The 18,661-nt window shown below is 37.9% G+C and overlaps 2 protein-coding genes across 8 annotated transcripts; both read left to right on the top strand.

Moving 5' to 3' along the window:
* Nucleotides 1-312: 312 nt before the first annotated feature.
* Nucleotides 313-6,143, top strand: LOC311094999 (alcohol dehydrogenase class-3-like). Of its 7 annotated transcripts, none has more exons than XM_084133274.1 (10): nt 313-427; nt 692-761; nt 1,416-1,517; nt 1,759-1,906; nt 3,167-3,254; nt 3,564-3,783; nt 3,876-4,136; nt 4,297-4,429; nt 4,549-4,687; nt 5,669-6,142. In XM_084133274.1, exons 2-10 carry the CDS (start codon nt 744-746, stop codon nt 5,691-5,693), a joined length of 1,134 nt encoding a protein of 377 aa, XP_083989400.1. In that variant the 5' UTR covers nt 313-427; nt 692-743; the 3' UTR covers nt 5,694-6,142. The 7 variants fall into 7 exon arrangements, with proteins under 7 accessions (XP_083989400.1, XP_083989401.1, XP_083989402.1 ...); XM_084133275.1 differs by having other exon boundaries at nt 347-427; nt 695-761; XM_084133276.1 differs by having other exon boundaries at nt 349-427; nt 1,704-1,906; nt 5,669-6,143.
* Nucleotides 6,144-6,537: 394 nt separating this feature from the next.
* On the top strand, nt 6,538-18,051 carry LOC311094998 (alcohol dehydrogenase class-3-like). The gene is made up of 10 exons (XM_084133273.1): nt 6,538-6,601; nt 13,817-13,892; nt 13,999-14,100; nt 14,255-14,405; nt 14,792-14,879; nt 14,996-15,215; nt 15,308-15,568; nt 17,055-17,187; nt 17,396-17,534; nt 17,683-18,051. The coding sequence occupies exons 2-10, from the start codon at nt 13,875-13,877 to the stop codon at nt 17,705-17,707; spliced, it is 1,137 nt and encodes a 378-aa protein (XP_083989399.1). The 5' UTR covers nt 6,538-6,601; nt 13,817-13,874; the 3' UTR covers nt 17,708-18,051.
* Nucleotides 18,052-18,661: the final 610 nt, after the last annotated feature.

Below are 18,661 nucleotides of genomic sequence, written 5' to 3'. Positions count from 1 at the left end.
CAGGTGTTATTAATTGGCCCCACTGTCCCGCCCTACTAACATATTAGGGAGTTGTGGGGAGGTAACGTTACTTACCATATAGGCTACCTTTTTTCATATATAAAAAGTGAATGGCGACTAGGCTCATTCTGCCAAACATTCTGTGTTCCAAACTTCCAAAGAAGAAAGAAAGTCATCCGGGTTTGGAACTAAGGCTGAATTTTTTGCTTTAAATGAACGTAGTTCCTAAACAGCTCCACTAGATGGAGATCACCTTCCAACTTGTTTTGATTCCGCATCCGCAACCGTTACGCAGAAGAAAGACGGTAAGCCAATCATAAGATGTCTGGCCAGCATCCCAAATTCTGAATATGCAAAGCAGAAAAGAAGTGCCAACAAAAATAACAACACCATTCTCTTGAACCCCGATAAAAGTACTAGTCATTGAGTGAGTTAAGAGTAGCTATTAGTAACATGCATCTCCTGCTCTAAATGTCTATTTGAATGTTAAAATGTGTTTATATGCTGAATTGTACAGTAACTTAGCTTACTAAAACTTAGCATACTAGAGTACTAGAATTAGGAGGCAGTGAAACATTCTTAACAGGAATAACTTTTTTTTTTTTTTTTATAATCATCAGCAGAATATTGATGTTTTTGTTTAAGCGTTTTAATTGTCATAAATGTTCTGTTTCTGCAACGTTGTCTATAGCAGACAGAAAACCACAGTGGAAAGATTCACTTTCTGGAAGTGTGTGGTTGCCATGGAAACTGAGGGTAAGGTAAGGACATAAGAGGAAATTAATGTATTGTATAATGTATGTGTTTTTGAAAAGAGTCAACCAAGGCAGCAGTTATTCAATAAGATAGAAACAGTAAAAACAGTAGAGTGAAATATAATTATAATTTTAAACAACATCATTATGCTTCAGAAATCATTCTAATATGCTGATTTGGTGCTCAAAACATCTTATTATTTTCAATGTTGAAATTTTGTGGAAACCATGATGATTTTTTTTAAGGATTCTTTGATGAATAACATTTTAATAAAATAACTGCATTTATTTTAAATCTAAATCTTTTGAATCATAAATGTCTTATCTGACTTTATACTCTAATTAAAAGTATGATTTCTTAACAAAAAAACCTTGAACAGTACTGTCGAGTGTGTATGTGTGTGTGTGTGTGTGTGTGTGTGTGTGTGTGTGTGTGTATATATATATATATATATATATATATATATATATATATATATATATATATATATATATATATATATGGTGAATTCATGTTGATTGGGACACTTTCTCCCAGTCATCATATATATATATATATACATATATATATATATATATATATATATATATACATATATATATATATATATATATATATATATATATATATATATATATATATATATATATATTCCTAAGGTGATTAAGTGCAAGGCAGCAGTGGCCTGGGAACCAGGGAAAGCACTCTCCATTGAGGAAGTGGAGGTTTCCCCTCCCAAAGCACATGAAGTACGAATTAAGGTAGGTTTGTTATATTCTTCATGTTAGGCTACATATAGTATAAATGTAGACTTGCACAAACTTTAAAAAAAAAACCTACTTTTAAAAATGGCTGAGAATAAGGGATAACCAGTAAGACTAATCTGGATACTACATGCTTTCAAAAAATGTTTTTTCTTAATCTTAATTTTTTGTTGTGCTTTTAAGGGACCAAGTATTATTTTATTTCACTGAGCAAAGACTATTCATCAATCCTTGTCAGATAGCAGCATCTGGGGTGTGTCACTCAGATTGGGCTTACCTGTATGATGTTGCTAAAATGAAGCCACGGCCTTTTCCTTTAATCCTGGGACATGAAGGAGCTGGAACAGTGGAGAGTGTTGGTCCAGGAGTTACAAAGGTGTCTAAAGGTAAAAAAAAAAAAAAAAAAAAATCAATCATAAACACTTGATCATAATATTTTTTTACTTCATTTTTTACTACATCATCTTAAGTTTTTCTCAGTCGCTTTGGTACATTTACTGAATCTTCCTTAGAAAGTTCAACCAAAAATAAAAATTCTGTCATCATTTACTCACCCTCATGCTGTTCCAAACTTGTATGAATTTCTTTCCTCTGCTAAACCCAAAAGAAGATATTTTTAAAGAATATGGGCAATCAAACAGGCCCAAGGCCCCACTGCCTTCCATAGTATGGAGGAAAAAAAATACTATGGAAGTCAGTGGGGTCCATCAACTCTTCGGTTGCCGACATTCTTTAAAATATCTTCTTTTGTGTTCAGCAGAAGAAAGAAATTCATACAAGTTTGGAACAACTTTAGGGTGAGTAAATGATGACAGAATTTTCATTTTTGGGTGAACTATCCCTTTAAGATTTGCAAACCAGTAAGTTTATTTCTCAAAACAATTCCTTACCTTACCTGCAAAAGCCTTTATCTTGCTCAAAATCCTTAGTTCATCTGTCAAAAGTAAGTATTAGTATATTTGCCAATGTCAATGAACATATCAGTACCATCAAAATGACAAGTCCTTGTTTCATTGTTCACAAACAACATTCTTAGTCATTGTCAGTATAACAGCTTACTCTGTCAGTATTTTCAGATGTAAACTATGGCTATAATTTTGATGACAATGATTAAAAATGCACAAGACAGCACTTTATCTGTATGGCATTTATCAATTTTAACAGTACAAACTGACACATTACTGTATATGGGATTTCTTGAGGGGTAAGACTATTCAACAGGGAACCAGAATAAAACATTTTAAGCAACATGACATAAGCAATTGATAATGTAGGAAACAGCAGACAACTGTACATAATCAATCGCATGAATGTACCAAAGCATTTGCAATTTGTTCAAAAGAATGATAAATTGCTTTAATGTTGTGCACAAGTGACTAGATGATGTGGAGGTTGAACAAGTAGTTTTGACAATTTCAGTTATGATCTGAGAAGTGCGACTGAGAAAAACTGTAATCACTTAATTTTTGAAACATGAGAATAGAAGTGTGTAAAATAAAGGTTTATACTGTGTGTTATAAAACCAAAAATATAAATATAAAATATAATATGAAAATACAAAAAACCAGTGTGTGTGTATATATATATATATATATATATATATATATATATATAATATAACATTATCATGTACCATGTATCTGCAGGAGATCATGTCATTCCTCTGTTCCTGCCACAGTGTGGACAATGTGAACGCTGTCTGAGTCCAAAGACAAACCTCTGCACCAAAAACTGGTTAGGATAAAATAAAAACATTGTTGTCTGGGACTTTATTATATTTTTTTTAACATTTGCTTTTGAGAGATTGACTTTAGTTAGTTAGCATTTCTTTTTTTTTCTTTTTTTTTTGGAATGATCATTCAATATTATTAAATATTATTTAAATTTTATTTATTTAATACGATTGAGTGTTATTAACTAAAAAGTTATTCAAGAAGAAACGTTTCTTAATATTTCATGTTGCTAATGTTGTTATGTAAAATTCCTTATATCCATTTTATCATTTCTTTCTGAGAAAAATTGAAATTTTTCTCTGCCTCTTAGGGAGCAAACTCAGCAGTGTGTTCTTGCTGACGGCACTAGCAGGATCACCTGTAAGAATCAGCAGGTCCATCAGTTTATTGGTATCAGCACCTTCTCTGAATATACTGTTGTGCCAGAGGACAACGTCACCAAGATTCACCCAGACGCTCCGCTGGACAAAGTCTGTCTGCTGGGCTGTGGAGTGTCTACAGGATATGGGGCAGCAGTGAACACAGGCAATGTGTGTGTGATTTCTACTGGCATAACGTCAAAAAGGCGATACATAAAATAAAAATAACATCCCACCAGCTAGTTTGGCATTGTCTTTCCCAGGTAGAATCTGGCTCTACATGTGCTGTGTTTGGTTTGGGAGCTGTCGGACTGGCAGCGGTCATGGGATGCAAGGCTGCCGGTGCCACCAGGATCATCGCCGTTGACATCAACCCAGACAAGTCTGAGATCGCCAAGACATTTGGGGCCACTGAGTTTGTGAACCCTAAAGACCACAATAAACCCATTCAGGAGGTGCTGAGGGAGCTGACGAATGGTGGCGTTGACTTTGCTATTGAGTGTGTGGGGAACGTGGGTGTCATGGTAAGTTCCAATAACCAGTGTGTATTATTATTCCAATAACTGGAGGTTTATTAGTAGAGCTGTTTATTTTTCAAAGATGCTTATAGTAACAACATTGAAGTTAGAACAAGTCAATTTGCCATGTAGAAGAAAATCATTTACTGTATGTTCCTCTGACCAGAGGGCTGCTGTGGAAGCATGCAGTCCTGCAGGGGGGATCTGTGTGATCGTGGGTTGGATTGAGGTGGAGGAACTTTCTCTGTCCCCCCTGGATATCCTGCTAGGAAGAACTCTGAAAGGCACTTATTTTGGAGGTAAATGCCACGATTGCCCCAAGGCAATTTTCCCTGCATTTAGGGTAGTGTGAGCTGCTTGCATGGTAAATGTGAAAAATTAATAATAATTATAAAGTAATTACACTTTTGATTGACAGGTTGGAAGAGTGTTGAGGCGGTGCCCAGACTGGTTCTAGATTATATGAGTGGGAAACTTCTGCTGGATGAGTTTGTGACACATAGACGGACTCTAGATCAGATTAACCAGGCCTTTGATCTCATGATCAGGGGAAAAAGGTCAGTTGTACGGTATTAGCATCTACTAATGTGATGAAAAGCACCAGAAAATGTTGCTTATCTTATATGCTTAATCATTTTGCAATTTACTGTAATGTTCAGAATGATCTGAATGTTCATATATTTTATAAAAGGAAGATGGAGAGAAATTACATTATGATTACAAATGATGAGATTAAAAAAACATACATAGATGAATCTATTTATAATACTAATATATATATACAGTGCAATGCATAAGTTAATACACCCATGCTAAAGTTGACTAAAAAGAGGAATATATTTTATTTTTAAGTTTTTTTTTATTATTAATTTTTAGGATACTATGCATCCTGATAAAGTTCCCTTGGCCTTTGGAATTAAAATAGCCCCACATCATCACATAGCCTTCACCATACCTAGAGATTGGCATGGTTTTATTTCAGTTAGCCTAATAGCTGGTTTGATTTGCATTGAGAGATGATCTTATGGAAAGTACTCCATGCCAATCTCTAGGTATGGTGAATGCTATGTGATGATGTGGGGCTATTTTAATTCCAAAGGCCAAGGGAACTTTATCAGGATGCATAGTATCCTAAAAATTAATTTAAAAAAAATACTTAAAAATAAAAATCTGCCTGCCTCTATGGGAATTTAACATAGGGGTGTACACACTTATGCACCATGTATTTTAAGGAAGAACATTTATTTATTTACGATACATTATTCATTCACAAAGAAAATTGGTGTCCTAAAAGGTTGGATTTTTCCTAATTTTTTAAATTAAGGCATTAAGTTCAATTTCCAAAATATGATTTTTTATTCCTCTTTTTAGTCAACTTTAGCATGGGTGTATTAACTTATGCATTGCACTGTATGTGTGTGTTATCAGTGAACATAATATTGTATAATATATAAAATAGTTTCAAGTCTATGTATGAAATGTAAAACATTTTTTTTTTAAAACGTCTATGTAATTCGATATCTTTCTCTCTTTCTCAGTATTCGGACAGTGATTGAGATGTGAAATGCAGGAGATTCCCAATATCCTTTAAACAGAACACATAATATCAGTGCTTTAGGTGGGTTCATCTTCTACCTCCCTAAAAACCATGCACCATCCAAATTAAAGGCTGAATCAATGTCATAAGTGTAAGTAAAAATTTTAGAGAAGTAATTTTTTGCTGTTATTTTGACAGTTAACTGCCATAATAAAAGACTGTTTTGCAATATGTACACAGGAAAAGAGAGATAGGCCTATGTTTAGACAATGATTATCTCCTGTATCTGCTAATCCAAAGGTCCTTACTTAGCTATAGCACAGGTGCACTGATATAAAGGTATAGGATAGGAAAAGTCATATTCACTGAACAGCGCATTGATTGTTCTTTGTTTATATTCCCAAGGAGAATACAAGGAACATGTCTGTTATGATCAGAAACTGTTCCACACAATAAAGCCAGATCTGTTGAATTTGATTTGTTTGTATCTTCTCTCTATTAGCAGTAGATGGCATGCTTGCACTGCATTTGCACCTTGTTTGCTTCATTTCTCGTCAGTCATTGTGCACTGTATAGAGAAGAAAGTATCCCTCCTTTCTGTGTGCCTTCAGACTGCTTTAGGCTAATATTTGTTGAATATTTATTAGTTATTGTGTTTATATTCCACACGTCCACAAGTGTTGCTAGTTTCCATGGGGCTTCATTCGATACTGATCACAGTCAAACTTATTTTGCTTTTGGGAAGAGGAAGGCTGACCCATAAGTTATCTGTGGGTTATCCAATCACATACAGGCAGCAGCTGGTTCAGCTTCTGGATTGGTCATTCATCCAGTAACACATGCTTTGAATAATCATATAGCAGCTGTGCACCAGTACAAAGTACACTAGTACCAGCAGATCCTCTCCCGAGCCCTGACAAAAACAGCTCTGAATGTAAGTTATAAATAGAATGCAAACATATACTGTAAATCTGTGCATGCATTCATCTGCTTTATTGAATGTGTTTTAAATATGGTAAACTACTCAAAACTACTTTATAGCCTTGAGGGATGTCACAATTCTCCTCAATGTGAATTAATTCGAAACATATTTACTATAGTGTCAGTACAATAATATTAGGCAATGATTTGTACTTGAACTGTTTTTTAAGGTAAAGTGAAGTGTTTTTAAATGAAAAGAAATGTGTATGGTTTTCTAAAAACATTCAAAACATAATTCTGCTATAAAAAGGGTGTAATGTTTTATGGTAACTCCTAGCTAGCTGTTTAGGCTTAACGCTTAGGAAAACAAAATATAATAAAGAGAAGACACACCACCAGTTGTTCACTGTCAATGTCATTCTTGTTCTGCTTTACTTGTCATAACAAAGATACATGTACAGGTCTCCACCTAGTGGCAAGTAACAGCATACATCACATCTTCCTTTTTTTAAATTATTATTATTATTAAACACAACTATAAACTTGAACTCTTATTTCTAATTAGAAAGTCAGTATTGCAAACTTTTTTTTTTCTTCTTCTTCTTCTTGAGATCTCTGAACAGAACTCAACCTCTACTAAACTTTAATTAACTACTTGCTTACTTTAGCAAGAATAACGCTTTGGAGGTCTAACCACTCTACCAGAACGCGTCACCTTCACAGTTTCTTCAGCAACACCTTCAGGCACCGAAGACATCTTTGCAGGAGTTGGTACAGGGAGCAATGCCTGCTTTGTATCAACCACATCAGGAACACAGTCATTTATAACTGGATCGAATGAGTCCTGAATGTGTGAATTCTGGAAACTCAACTCTTTGGTCTTTAGCAGGTGTTTTCGATTTCTTCTGTAGATTTCTCCACCCTGTGTTTGAACCAGGAATGACCTCGGTTTGTCAAGACTTTTCACCACTACAGCTGGCTGCCAACGATTCTCAGCTCTCAGCCTCACCATTTCTCCTTCACTCAGAGTAGGCAGGTTTCTAGCCCCACGATCATAGTAGAACTTTTGCTTCAGCTGCCTGTCTTTTAGGCTTTGCTGAACACCTTTGTGCAGCTGCGGCTGTAACAGTTTACTCGCTGTTGGTATTCTGGTTTTCTATCTACGGCCCATAAGAAGCTGTGCAGGAGATAACTTCACTCCACCTAGCGGCATATTCCTGTACTCAAGAAGAGCAATGTACGGATCTCCTTGACTTTCTTGCACCTTCTTGAGTAGGTTTTTGATGGTTTGTACAGCTCTTTCACTTTGACCATTAGACTGAGGATACCTTGGACTTGAAGTCGAGTGTTTGAACTCCCAGTCATCTCTGAAGTTGCTGAATTGAGCACTCACAAACTGTGGTCCGTTATCTGAAACAACTTCATCTGGAATCCCGTGTCTTGCAAATATTGACTTCAGTGCTGTTATTACATGCTGGCTTGTTGTCTGTGTCAACTTTGTAACTTCAGGAAATTTTGAGAAGTAATCCACACATAGCAAGTAATCTGCTTTGTTGAAGTGAAAGAGATCAACTCCTACCTTTGCCCACGCCCTGTCTGGTAATTCATGACTGACAAGAGGTTCTTTGGTATTGTTACTTTTGAAAGTGTTGCACACAGCACACTTTGACACCACACCTTCAATTTGTTTTCCCATGCTGTGCCAAAACAATACATCTCTTGCTCTCTCTTTATACTTAACAACCCCCAAATGAGCTTCATGAATCCTCTCCAGCATTTCTGCTTGAAGACTTTGTGGAACCACGAGCCTTGTGTTTTTGAACAGCAGTCCTTCTGAAATGGTCAGCTCTTCTCTGAACGTCCAGTACTTTTTTACTGCATTTGGCACATGTCTGATTTGTTTAGGCCATACTGTCTTGACTACTGCCATCACCATCTGCAGTTCTCCATCTGCTTCTGTAGCTTTCTTGACTGCTTCAAGTTTTTCTTCTGAAATTGGTAGACACTCTGACAACTGATGAACTTCCAAGTCACTGTCCAGTAATTGTTCTGCTTCTTCTTCCAGGTAGGCTCTGCTAAGCGTATCAGCGATTTTCAACTCCTTTCCTGGTTTGTAGGTTACTAGCAGATCATACGGTTGAAGTTTCATCAACATCCTTTGCAGTCGTGTTGGCGCTTTTTCTAGAGGCTTTTTGAACACTGTCTCCAGTGGCTTGTGATCTGACTGCACTCTTACTGGTTTACCATAGAGGTATTGGCTGAATTTTTCACAGCCGTACACAATGGCTAAAAGCTCTTTTTCAATCTGAGCATACCTTTTCTGGCAGTCAGTCAGTGATCTTGAACCATATGCTACAGGATGTCCATCCTGCAAAATGACAGCACCTAAACCCTCTGAACTTGCATCCACAGAAAAAGTCACGTCCTTGTTGACATCAAAGAATTTGAGAACTGGGGCATTGCTTAGTTATAACTTCAGCATCTCAAAACTCTTTTTCTGGGAGGTTTCCCAGTGCCAAGCCACACCATTTTCCAGGAGTTTCCTCAGCGGCGCACTGATCTCTGACAGGTTTGGAACAAATTTTGCAAGATATTGAACCATGCCAAGAAACCTCATCAAGGCAGCTTTGTCTTGTGGCTTAGGCATCTCCACAATTGCTTTGATTTTGTCTTGGTCTGGCTTCAAACCTTCTCCTCTCAGTACATGCCCTATGTACTTTATTTCAGACATTCTGATCTTGCATTTTTCCCGATTTAGTTTCAGATTTATACTCCTGATTCTCTCTAAAAGCCGCCTGAGCCTTTCATCGTGCTGTTCCGCATTTTCTCCCCACACGAGTATGTCGTCCATGATATTCACGATTCCCTCCAGGTCTTCGAGCCTTTGTGCTATATGCACTTCTGGAAGACTTCTGGGGCTGATGATACACCGAAAGGTAGCCTCTTGAAACAGTATCTACCAAATGGTGTATTAAATGTACAAAGCTTGGAACTTTCTTCATACAGCTGAATTTGCCAAAAGCCATGGTTAGCATCCAACACAGAAAAAACTTTTGCATTTGGCATTTCACTCACCACTTCTTCAACTGTCTTGAGTGGAAAGTGTTCTCTTTTTATAGCTTTGTTCAAATCTTTGGGATCAATGCAGATTCGAAGTTTGTTCGGCTTCACAACCGTCACCATACTATTGACCCAATCTGTTGGTTCTGTCTGTTTGTCGATCACTCCAAGACTTTCCATTCTGCTTAGTTCAGTTTTTATTTTGTCTTTTAGTGCGATCGGCACTTTTCTGGGTGGATGTATCACCGGAGACAATGTCGTATCAATCTTGATATGATGCACTCCAGGTATGCACCCCAACCCATTGAACACATCATCAAATTCTTTCAGAATGTCAGTGTTTTCTTCACAGTCCACCTTGTAGATTCTCTTGACTAGTCCTAACTCTGTGCAAGCTGACCTTCCCAGGATAGCAGGTGAGTCTTTCTCTATAATCTGGAACTCAACTTCAGCTTCATTCTCTTTGAACTGGCAGATGAGCTTTACTTTGCCCTTTGGCTCCATCTTGTGGCCTGAGTACGCTACTAACACGCAGTTAGACTTGCACATTGACGGATTTTCCTGCAACTGCTCTGAAGTCTTTATATGAAATCACGTTGCACTCCGCTCCAGTATCCAGTTTAAAAGAAAGTGCTCTTTTGTTTACTGTAAGTGTTTCTGTCCACTTGTCTTTTCCTCCAACTGTGGCATCAGTTGCTTCATTAACTTGTGTCTCCATTTTCTTTCCAGTCAGCATCTCTTTAAGGCAGTGGTTCTCAATTCCAGTCCTCGTGACCCACTGCTCTGCACATTTTGTATGTCTCCCTTATTTAACACACCTGAACCAGATCATCAGCTCATTAGGAGAGACTCCATGAACTGAACTGAGTGTGTCAGATAAGAGAGACATACAAAATGTGCAGAGCAGTGGGTCACGAGGACTGGAATTGAGAACCACTGCTTTAAGGGCACCCACGAACAGTTCTGTGTGATCCTCTTGTTCAATCTCATGAACTTTTCTCACTGTGAACCTTGTTTTGTCGTTTTTAGTCGAACCCTGCACTTGCGTTTTGCACATCCTTCCGAAGTGATTTTTTCGACGACACACTTTGCATATTTGTCCATATGCATGACACTTCCTCGGTTCATGCCTGTAACCGCATCTGGTACATTCCTCTTCTTTCTTTGACCATGCGTTCGGAGCAGAACTATTTCCAGGTGACTTCTTAGTTAGCGTTAGTTTGCTAATTTTGTTCACAGTCACTTCAGTTTCCTCGTGGAGTGCTTTGATTTGGCTTTTTGTGACTTCACTCGCTCTGCAGATATCCACAGTTTTGTTCAGATCCAGATCCGGTTCCCTTAAGAGTCGAGCTCTAATTTGATCATTGTTAACGCCACACACTATGCGGTCTCTGATCAGTGAATCAGTCAGCTGTGCAAATTCACATTCTTTGGCTTTGTTTTTTAACTCAGTCACATAAGCATCATTCAATTCAGTTGGTCCCTGAGCTCGAGTGAAAAACGTGTCTTAGATATGTTAAGTTTTTCCTTGGTTCACAGTAATGCCTGAATTGCTCTTTCAGTTCATAATCATTCACTTCCTCCTCTTCAAAATCCATGGTATTAAATACCTTTATCGCTTCATCACCGGCAACATGGAGAAAAGTAGCACATTTTATCTTGCCTGATTTCTCAGATGTTCCGCTTGCAATGAGATACAACTCAGTGTTTCCCCTACCATTATATAAGGGGGGCGCCCCGCCCTCCTAACGGCTCCCCCCGCCCCCCTTGAAGTCAAGTAAATTTGATTTGATTTTCTTTATAGCGCCAGATTACAATTTGTTATTTTATAAAAAAAAAAAACTAAATAGCCCTTAAGTAATATGTTATTTATCTTATTTCCACGATGGCATGTCTTTTCTGTCTGTGTTTGCGCGTTTACAATTATCCCAATGAGTGCGCAAGCGCGCACACTCACACACAAACAAACACTTGCGTCAAATACAGATGAGCACTAGCGGACAGAGAGCGCGCGGCGGGAAATATGTCGCTGAACTGAAGATGGCAACACTCGCTCTACTGCGAGTAGCAGCCGGAGTAGCTCTCCTGCTCAAAGTCTACGCCCGTTTCACACATATTTCGTTTGCAGTGCGTGTGCGGTGAGTATTTTTTTCCGTACCCATGTTTACAGAGCTTTCACGGTACGTTCACACGGGGCGTCAGCGTCAGCGCTTCCCATTGACTTTGAATGGGTGACGTCAAGCGTTGCCGAAAAGAATTGTGGATCCGTCGGCGGCGCTTCACCGGCGTTGCTCGCGGCAGAAGTTGAGAATTTTTCAACTTCTGCCGCGAGCAACGCCAGTGAAGCGCCGCCGACGGAAGCGTCAGCCAATCAGATCGCTCTATGCAAATACAGTAGCCAGGCGGCAGCCAATCACGTTCATCCTGTTCAAGAGCAGCAAACTGAGGATAAATTTTAAAATGGAGGAGAAACGAATTATTGCGGTGGGCAATCACCCGGTCCTTTATGACCATTGAATGACAATGAAGCTTGTTGTTGAGTTCCTGTCTAATTTCATTGGCTGACGCTGCTATGACCATGGCGTCAGTGCCAAACTTCAGCCACGCCTTCCGTCAAGCGTTGACGCTGACGACCCGTGTGAACGTACCGTCACACTGCACGCGGATGCAGTCCGTCGATGATCGATCCGTTCCAGTTGCGGTGCGAATACAGCAGTGCAGCGATCGTTTCCGCACCGAGTCTACTTTTGCCGTTTATATACTGTCTATGATTTCTGCTGTGCTGCAAACGCTGAATTAAAGTGACAGCGCATGTTTCGTGGTCAAAATGAACACAGATTGACCTGAAAATGTAGTCATTTCACCATAAGTGCGATTAATTAAATAAAATGTAGTAATCTCACCATAAATTTATTTAATTAAATACTACTTTTTTCACTTTAAGACCGGGGTAAAGCAAGGAAAACTACAATTTACCTCAACAAGGCGACATAATGACATTCGTGGAGGTGGAAAAACAAGTTCTTTGTGACATGCAAGATTTATTGTATTAAAATTTAAATGCAAAAGATTTTAATATAAATACATGGTTAAATATTTTACCACTTGCTTGAGCAACTTAATATATAATTATATAGAAGTAATGCATTGAATAATACATTGTTTAAATTGTGTTTAAACGTGAACGCGCGTTCACAGCAGTGCTGCGTCTGACAGGATTATTCTCTCCAATAAATGCATCATAGAAATAAAAACTTCTCACAAAAAAAGCCCATTTAAAATTTGTTTGTCATATAAATGTATTAACTAACATTAACGAACAATGAATGAGCAATATATTTGTTAGTATTTATAAATCTTTTTTTAGTTGTTAGTTAAAAAATAAAACTATTTAAGCTCTGGTCCATTAAATTAACAAATACTTCTATAAATATAACATCTATAACATTTGTGTTTTGTTAACTTTTACAAAGTATTAGCCTACCATCCCAGACAACCAATTAATGTGACGCATAGATAGATAGTGTCTGTGTCAATTCTTCCCCCCCAACATTGTGCAACAATACATTCACACATACCTTTTGTTCCGTATCGTTTTGTACATCAATGAACAATTAACCTCACACAACTCCAGGTAATCGATAGGTGCATTGGAAAAAAATTAAGAGATAGCTAAAAAAAATATATAAAATAAAATCTAAAAAATAAAACCACACACTATCTGCACTTGCAAAAATATAAAAAATACTTTATTAAGCACAACGTATCAGGTCCCATGTCCTTCATCAGGCATACACAAACAGACAATTACAAGATGATCCAATTTAAAATCTAAAATGGCCAATTTTAACACATCGTGACAAATTGCCACCAATAACAATCAATGACACAATTGATAATTTGATCTATAACATCACAAATATTACATTTTACATAAATGCATACATAGAAAATACAAATACCATTATTTTATAACATTACATTAAATAATGCTTCATCATTTAAACCCATTGGTGATAAAGTCTGAAGGGTAATAATACAGAATAGCTCCCGTCTCTGTAAAATCATGTATATATTGCTCCCTCTTGGTCGGCTTGTACAAAAAGAAAGAAAGAAAAAAAAAAACGTTAACACGTTCAAGTTTTAATTGTCATTCATGTTCTTTTAGGAGGCTGTTTATTGACAACTTTGGAAACGATTCATTGTATTAAAAGTGTGTGGTTATCATGGAAACTGAGGGCAAGGTAAGGACATAAAGGAAAGAAAATCCTCACATAGTTGTCATCAAAGAATGATGTTGTTTTTAAAACTGTGAAATGAATCACATTAAGATTTTTACAAAAAATACAGGTGATCAAGTGCAAGGCAGCAGTGGCCTGGGAACCAGGGAAAGCACTCTCCATTGAGGAAGTGGAGGTTGCCCCTCCCAAAGCACATGAAGTACGAATTAAGGTATGTCTATTACACTTCATTAACCCAGTCTGTATGTAATCTGTTTACATGCAACACATATATGTAGTATTGCATAAAGACGCAATTGTGATGTTGTATCAATAGCCAGGCAATTTATGTATCAGACCAATGACTTTCAATTGACCCATGTCAGATAGTAGCATCTGGAGTATGCCACACAGACTGGACTTTCCTGTATGAGGTTGGTAAAACTATGAATCCCCAGCCCTTTCCTTTGGCCTTGGGACATGAGGGGGCAGGAGTGGTGGAGAGTGTTGGTCCAGGCGTCACAAAGATGTCCAAAGGTAAATCCATCAAGGAGGCTTTTTTTTTTTGTGTTAACTTTAACTTGCAAACTTCTTCCAATCTATTGATATCTATTTCAATAGATCTATTTTTGTTAAAATACAATTTACATTGATATATTCTTTATTTAAAATGTAACTGACATTGATGACTTTGTAATATTTGTATACTGAATTGTAATTGGTCTTTTTTTGGTCCTGAAATCATACTTTATTAGCCTATGCATGAGTAAAATGTAACAAAAACATGAAAAAAGAGCAAATAAATAGATTAGTAGTGATACAAAATATTTTTTGTTAAAATAAAAGGCATGTAAATAAATCTGCTTTATAGGTTTTACAATTTTGCTTTAACTTTAAAACTGCATTCTACCATTTATCTACAGGAGATAAAGTTATTACTCTAGTCGTGCCACAGTGTGGAAAATGTGAACGCTGCATGAGTCCAAAGACAAACCTCTGCACCAAAAACTGGTGAGTTGTCATGACTGAGTGATGTTTGTCTTTTTTGTTTAAGTTCTCCTAAACTCATAGACTAGATTTATGAGGTGGGTGATATCAGTTGCATTAAGAATCTCTTTATTTCCTAGGGAGCAAACTCAGCAGTGTGTTCTTGCTGACGGCACTAGCAGGATCACCTGTAAGAATCAGCAGGTCCATCAGTTTATTGGTATCAGCACCTTCTCTGAATATACTGTTGTGCCAGAGGACAACGTCACCAAGATTCACCCAGACGCTCCGCTGGACAAAGTCTGTCTGCTGGGCTGTGGAGTGTCTACAGGATATGGGGCAGCAGTGAACACAGGCAATGTGTGTGTGATTTCTACTGGCATAACGTCAAAAAGGCGATACATAAAATAAAAATAACATCCCACCAGCTAGTTTGGCATTGTCTTTCCCAGGTAGAATCTGGCTCTACATGTGCTGTGTTTGGTTTGGGAGCTGTCGGACTGGCAGCGGTCATGGGATGCAAGGCTGCCGGTGCCACCAGGATCATCGCCGTTGACATCAACCCAGACAAGTCTGAGATCGCCAAGACATTTGGGGCCACTGAGTTTGTGAACCCTAAAGACCACAATAAACCCATTCAGGAGGTGCTGAGGGAGCTGACGAATGGTGGCGTTGACTTTGCTATTGAGTGTGTGGGGAACGTGGGTGTCATGGTAAGCTAAGGCCCTTTCACACCAATAATAATAACTATAAAGATAACTAGGGCTGTCGCGGTGACAGAATTTCCCTTGCGGTAATTTTGAGTGGCTCAATAGCGATACGACAAATGTTTAGCTTTCCTTGGACACGCAACCTTTTCACGAATATATAAGACTTGAAATCAAAGACAGACGCAGGTAATCGCACGCGCTCAGTCTCTCTCAATCACTGTCTGTTTAGGCTTCTTAAGTGCAAATCCACAAAGCCTCTGTACAAATCACCATGATAAACACAGCCGTGTTATCATTATTAACTTATTTAACATTCAATACACATGCACGAAGTTCAAAATAAGAAGGGTATAGCCTTATGAAAAAGAAAACACGCGAATATCGTGGTTGCTGTGGTTATCGCAACAGCCCTAAAGATAACTATAACGATAACTATATTAACGTCTACACCAACGCACGATAACTTTATGATAAGCACGCTGCAGTTTTGTCGACTACCACTTTAAATGCTCAAGCTCTTTAAATTAGGATGGATTCTGATTGGCTTTCAATGTTTTTATCATTCATTAGCTGTGAAAAAATCCCAAGTGTGAGTAGCCTATCTGCAGGTTGGTGTAATGGGAGGAAAGATCTTCACAATTGGTGGTGAAAGCCATAGATATCATATATAAACGCTAGATGTCTTATGGCGCAGTCACTTCCGGCATCACCGTTCGGCCATCTTGTCACAGTGAAGCTGTGAATTAAGGTGAGTGATCAGCATGCACACAAATCTTCTTATCTCGCTGAAATCTTGACGGATTTACAAACGGTTTGGTTTCTTACAAACGTTATTAACGTGGCTATAATTCCGAATGCTTGAACATGTATGTTATAATTATTCATATGTATGCAGTGTATGTATGCAGTGTCATAACTACATCTCTGACGTTTATAACAAACCAAACCGTTTGAAAATCGGTAGAAAATTGAGCAAGTTATGGTTATTTAAAAGTACATGCACCATGTTACGAGTGAGCGAGCACACTGTGGCAAGATGGCCGCCACGTGCGGACGTCGACCTCCATTGGCCAGCAGCGCGCACGAGACATCTAGCGTTTATATATGATATCTATGGTGAAAGCTGCCTGTTGGGGTGTGGGGTAGGGTTGGGGGTTAGTTTCTTTTGTAGCATTCTGTACCTTTCTGAACCTTTTGAAGCTCCCATTACTCAAACCTGCAGTTATCTGTCTCAAAAATAGCTCTGAAAGTGATTCCAATATCATTCCTCTGTGCCGTTTTTGTTAAAGTTGTGGTGTGGACTCTGCTATTCTTTTACATTTACAATGATTTTTAAAGCTTTATCTTTTATTGTTATTATATACCTTTTTCATTTTTATGAATACTTTTATGGTCAAACAGTTCTATTTCCTATTGCAAACCACATAGTCATAGAAAAACATCACTGATCCGGATTCATATAAACTAATGAATCGTATCGTACAATCAGAGGGCTGCTGTGGAAGCGTGCAGTCCTGCAGGGGGAGTCTGTGTGATGGTGGGCTGGACCCAGACGGGGGAACTAACTCTGGTCTCTGAGGATATTCTGCTTGGAAAAACTCTAAAAGGCTCCTATTTTGGTGGTAAAAACATGCCTGATCAATTAAAATATCACTCATGGCCGTGTTCTGATGTGTATGTTGTAGGTGCAGTACCAGTTTGATGTGATATGGAGAATTAGGTCTAATCATTTAACAGTCCTCTCTTATTTTATTATTTATTAGAGTAATGTGAATTGTTTGGGTGGAAGACACCCAGAAAAATGTAATGTTCTTTCTATCTGATTGACAGGTTGGAAGAGTGTTGAGGCGGTGCCCAAGTTGGTGCAGGATTATATGAGTGGGAAACTTCTGCTGGATGAGTTTGTGACACACAATCTGACTTTAGATCAGGTTAACCATGCCTTCGATCTCATGATTACTGGAAAAAGGTCAGTTCTGTGAATCTACTAATGATTTTGTGTTGTGCTGATGACATTTTTCATATACGACACACAGAAGTCTTTACATTGACTAATAATTGTGTGTGTGTGTGTATATATACACTAAATACACTAATACACACTTTCTCTTTTTCAGTATTCGTACAGTGATCAATATGTGAAATGAAGGAAGCGTCCTGTCTTCCTCAAACAGAACAGTGTTTATATTCTGTTCGGACATTACATCCAGGGAAGAATCATCAATGTTGTCAAATTCTATGCAATAATGCAATAAACAGATCTCCACAGTTCAGATCTCATTGGCCCCGAATCCTGTTCAACATAATTATACAGTAAACATAAAAAATTGTCACATCACACAGCAGTTTCATATAGAATGGTTTCATATGTACAGCAGAGAGAAGCTTTATTTCAGTATATATTTTTTTAATGTATGTATTCTCAAGGAATATACATTGAGTCACAATGTTACTGTTTCACACAGTAAAGCTTGATTTGAATTTGATTGTGTATTTTCTCTTTTACCAGTAGATGGCAATCTTGTACTACAAAACATCCCTTTTCACTCCTTTTGTCTTTTTCTTTTGTCTGAATTAAGACAAAGTTTTTTCAGTTTGACTCTAACCTGTATTTCATTTCAGGCTTGGCTGAATATCCATGTTCTTGTGTTTATGTTCAACATCATTACAGAGCAAACCACCAGGACGCCATTATTTTAAATATGTACCATTATTTCCCTTTGAAACCACTGTCCACCAGTTCTCATCCTCATCTAGAATAATATTATCATCTGAACCTTCATTGTCTCCAAGTAGGACATGCTGTGTGAGAGAAGCCTCTAGAAAAACAGAAAGAATTTTGTCATAGGCAGATGGATGGGTGCGTGTCACTAGGGGTTGGGGAAACATGCAGCTGATCACGGGTTGCATTTTGACCTTGGTAATATTATATATTGATTTAATATAGCATGCTCTTGAGGGTTAGAATAGCAGTTGTGGCCTGTCAGAACCAGAGACAAAGGGCTGGCTGGGGAATGCCTCTCCATGATGAACTGGGATGGCTGTCCAGGAATAAATTGTAGTTCCATTCAGATCAAATGAATACTCTTGGCAGAT

This window comes from Abramis brama (genome assembly GCF_963993115.1).
Source record: "Abramis brama genome assembly, chromosome: 13".
NCBI classification, from domain to species: domain Eukaryota; kingdom Metazoa; phylum Chordata; class Actinopteri; order Cypriniformes; family Leuciscidae; genus Abramis; species Abramis brama.
Note: the sequence above shows the minus strand (reverse complement) of the source record. Positions and strands in the feature narration are given on the sequence as shown.

Bases quoted from the DNA above. Each gene is read 5' to 3' on its own strand.
- LOC311094999 (XM_084133274.1), top strand. The intron at 1,518-1,758 runs GTAGGTTTGTTA...AATCCTTGTCAG, and splicing joins CACATGAAGTACGAATTAAG to ATAGCAGCATCTGGGGTGTG. The intron at 4,430-4,548 runs GTAAATGCCACG...TTTGATTGACAG, and splicing joins GAAAGGCACTTATTTTGGAG to GTTGGAAGAGTGTTGAGGCG.
- LOC311094998 (XM_084133273.1), top strand. The intron at 17,188-17,395 runs GTAAAAACATGC...TCTGATTGACAG, and splicing joins AAAAGGCTCCTATTTTGGTG to GTTGGAAGAGTGTTGAGGCG. The intron at 17,535-17,682 runs GTCAGTTCTGTG...TCTCTTTTTCAG, and splicing joins CTCATGATTACTGGAAAAAG to TATTCGTACAGTGATCAATA.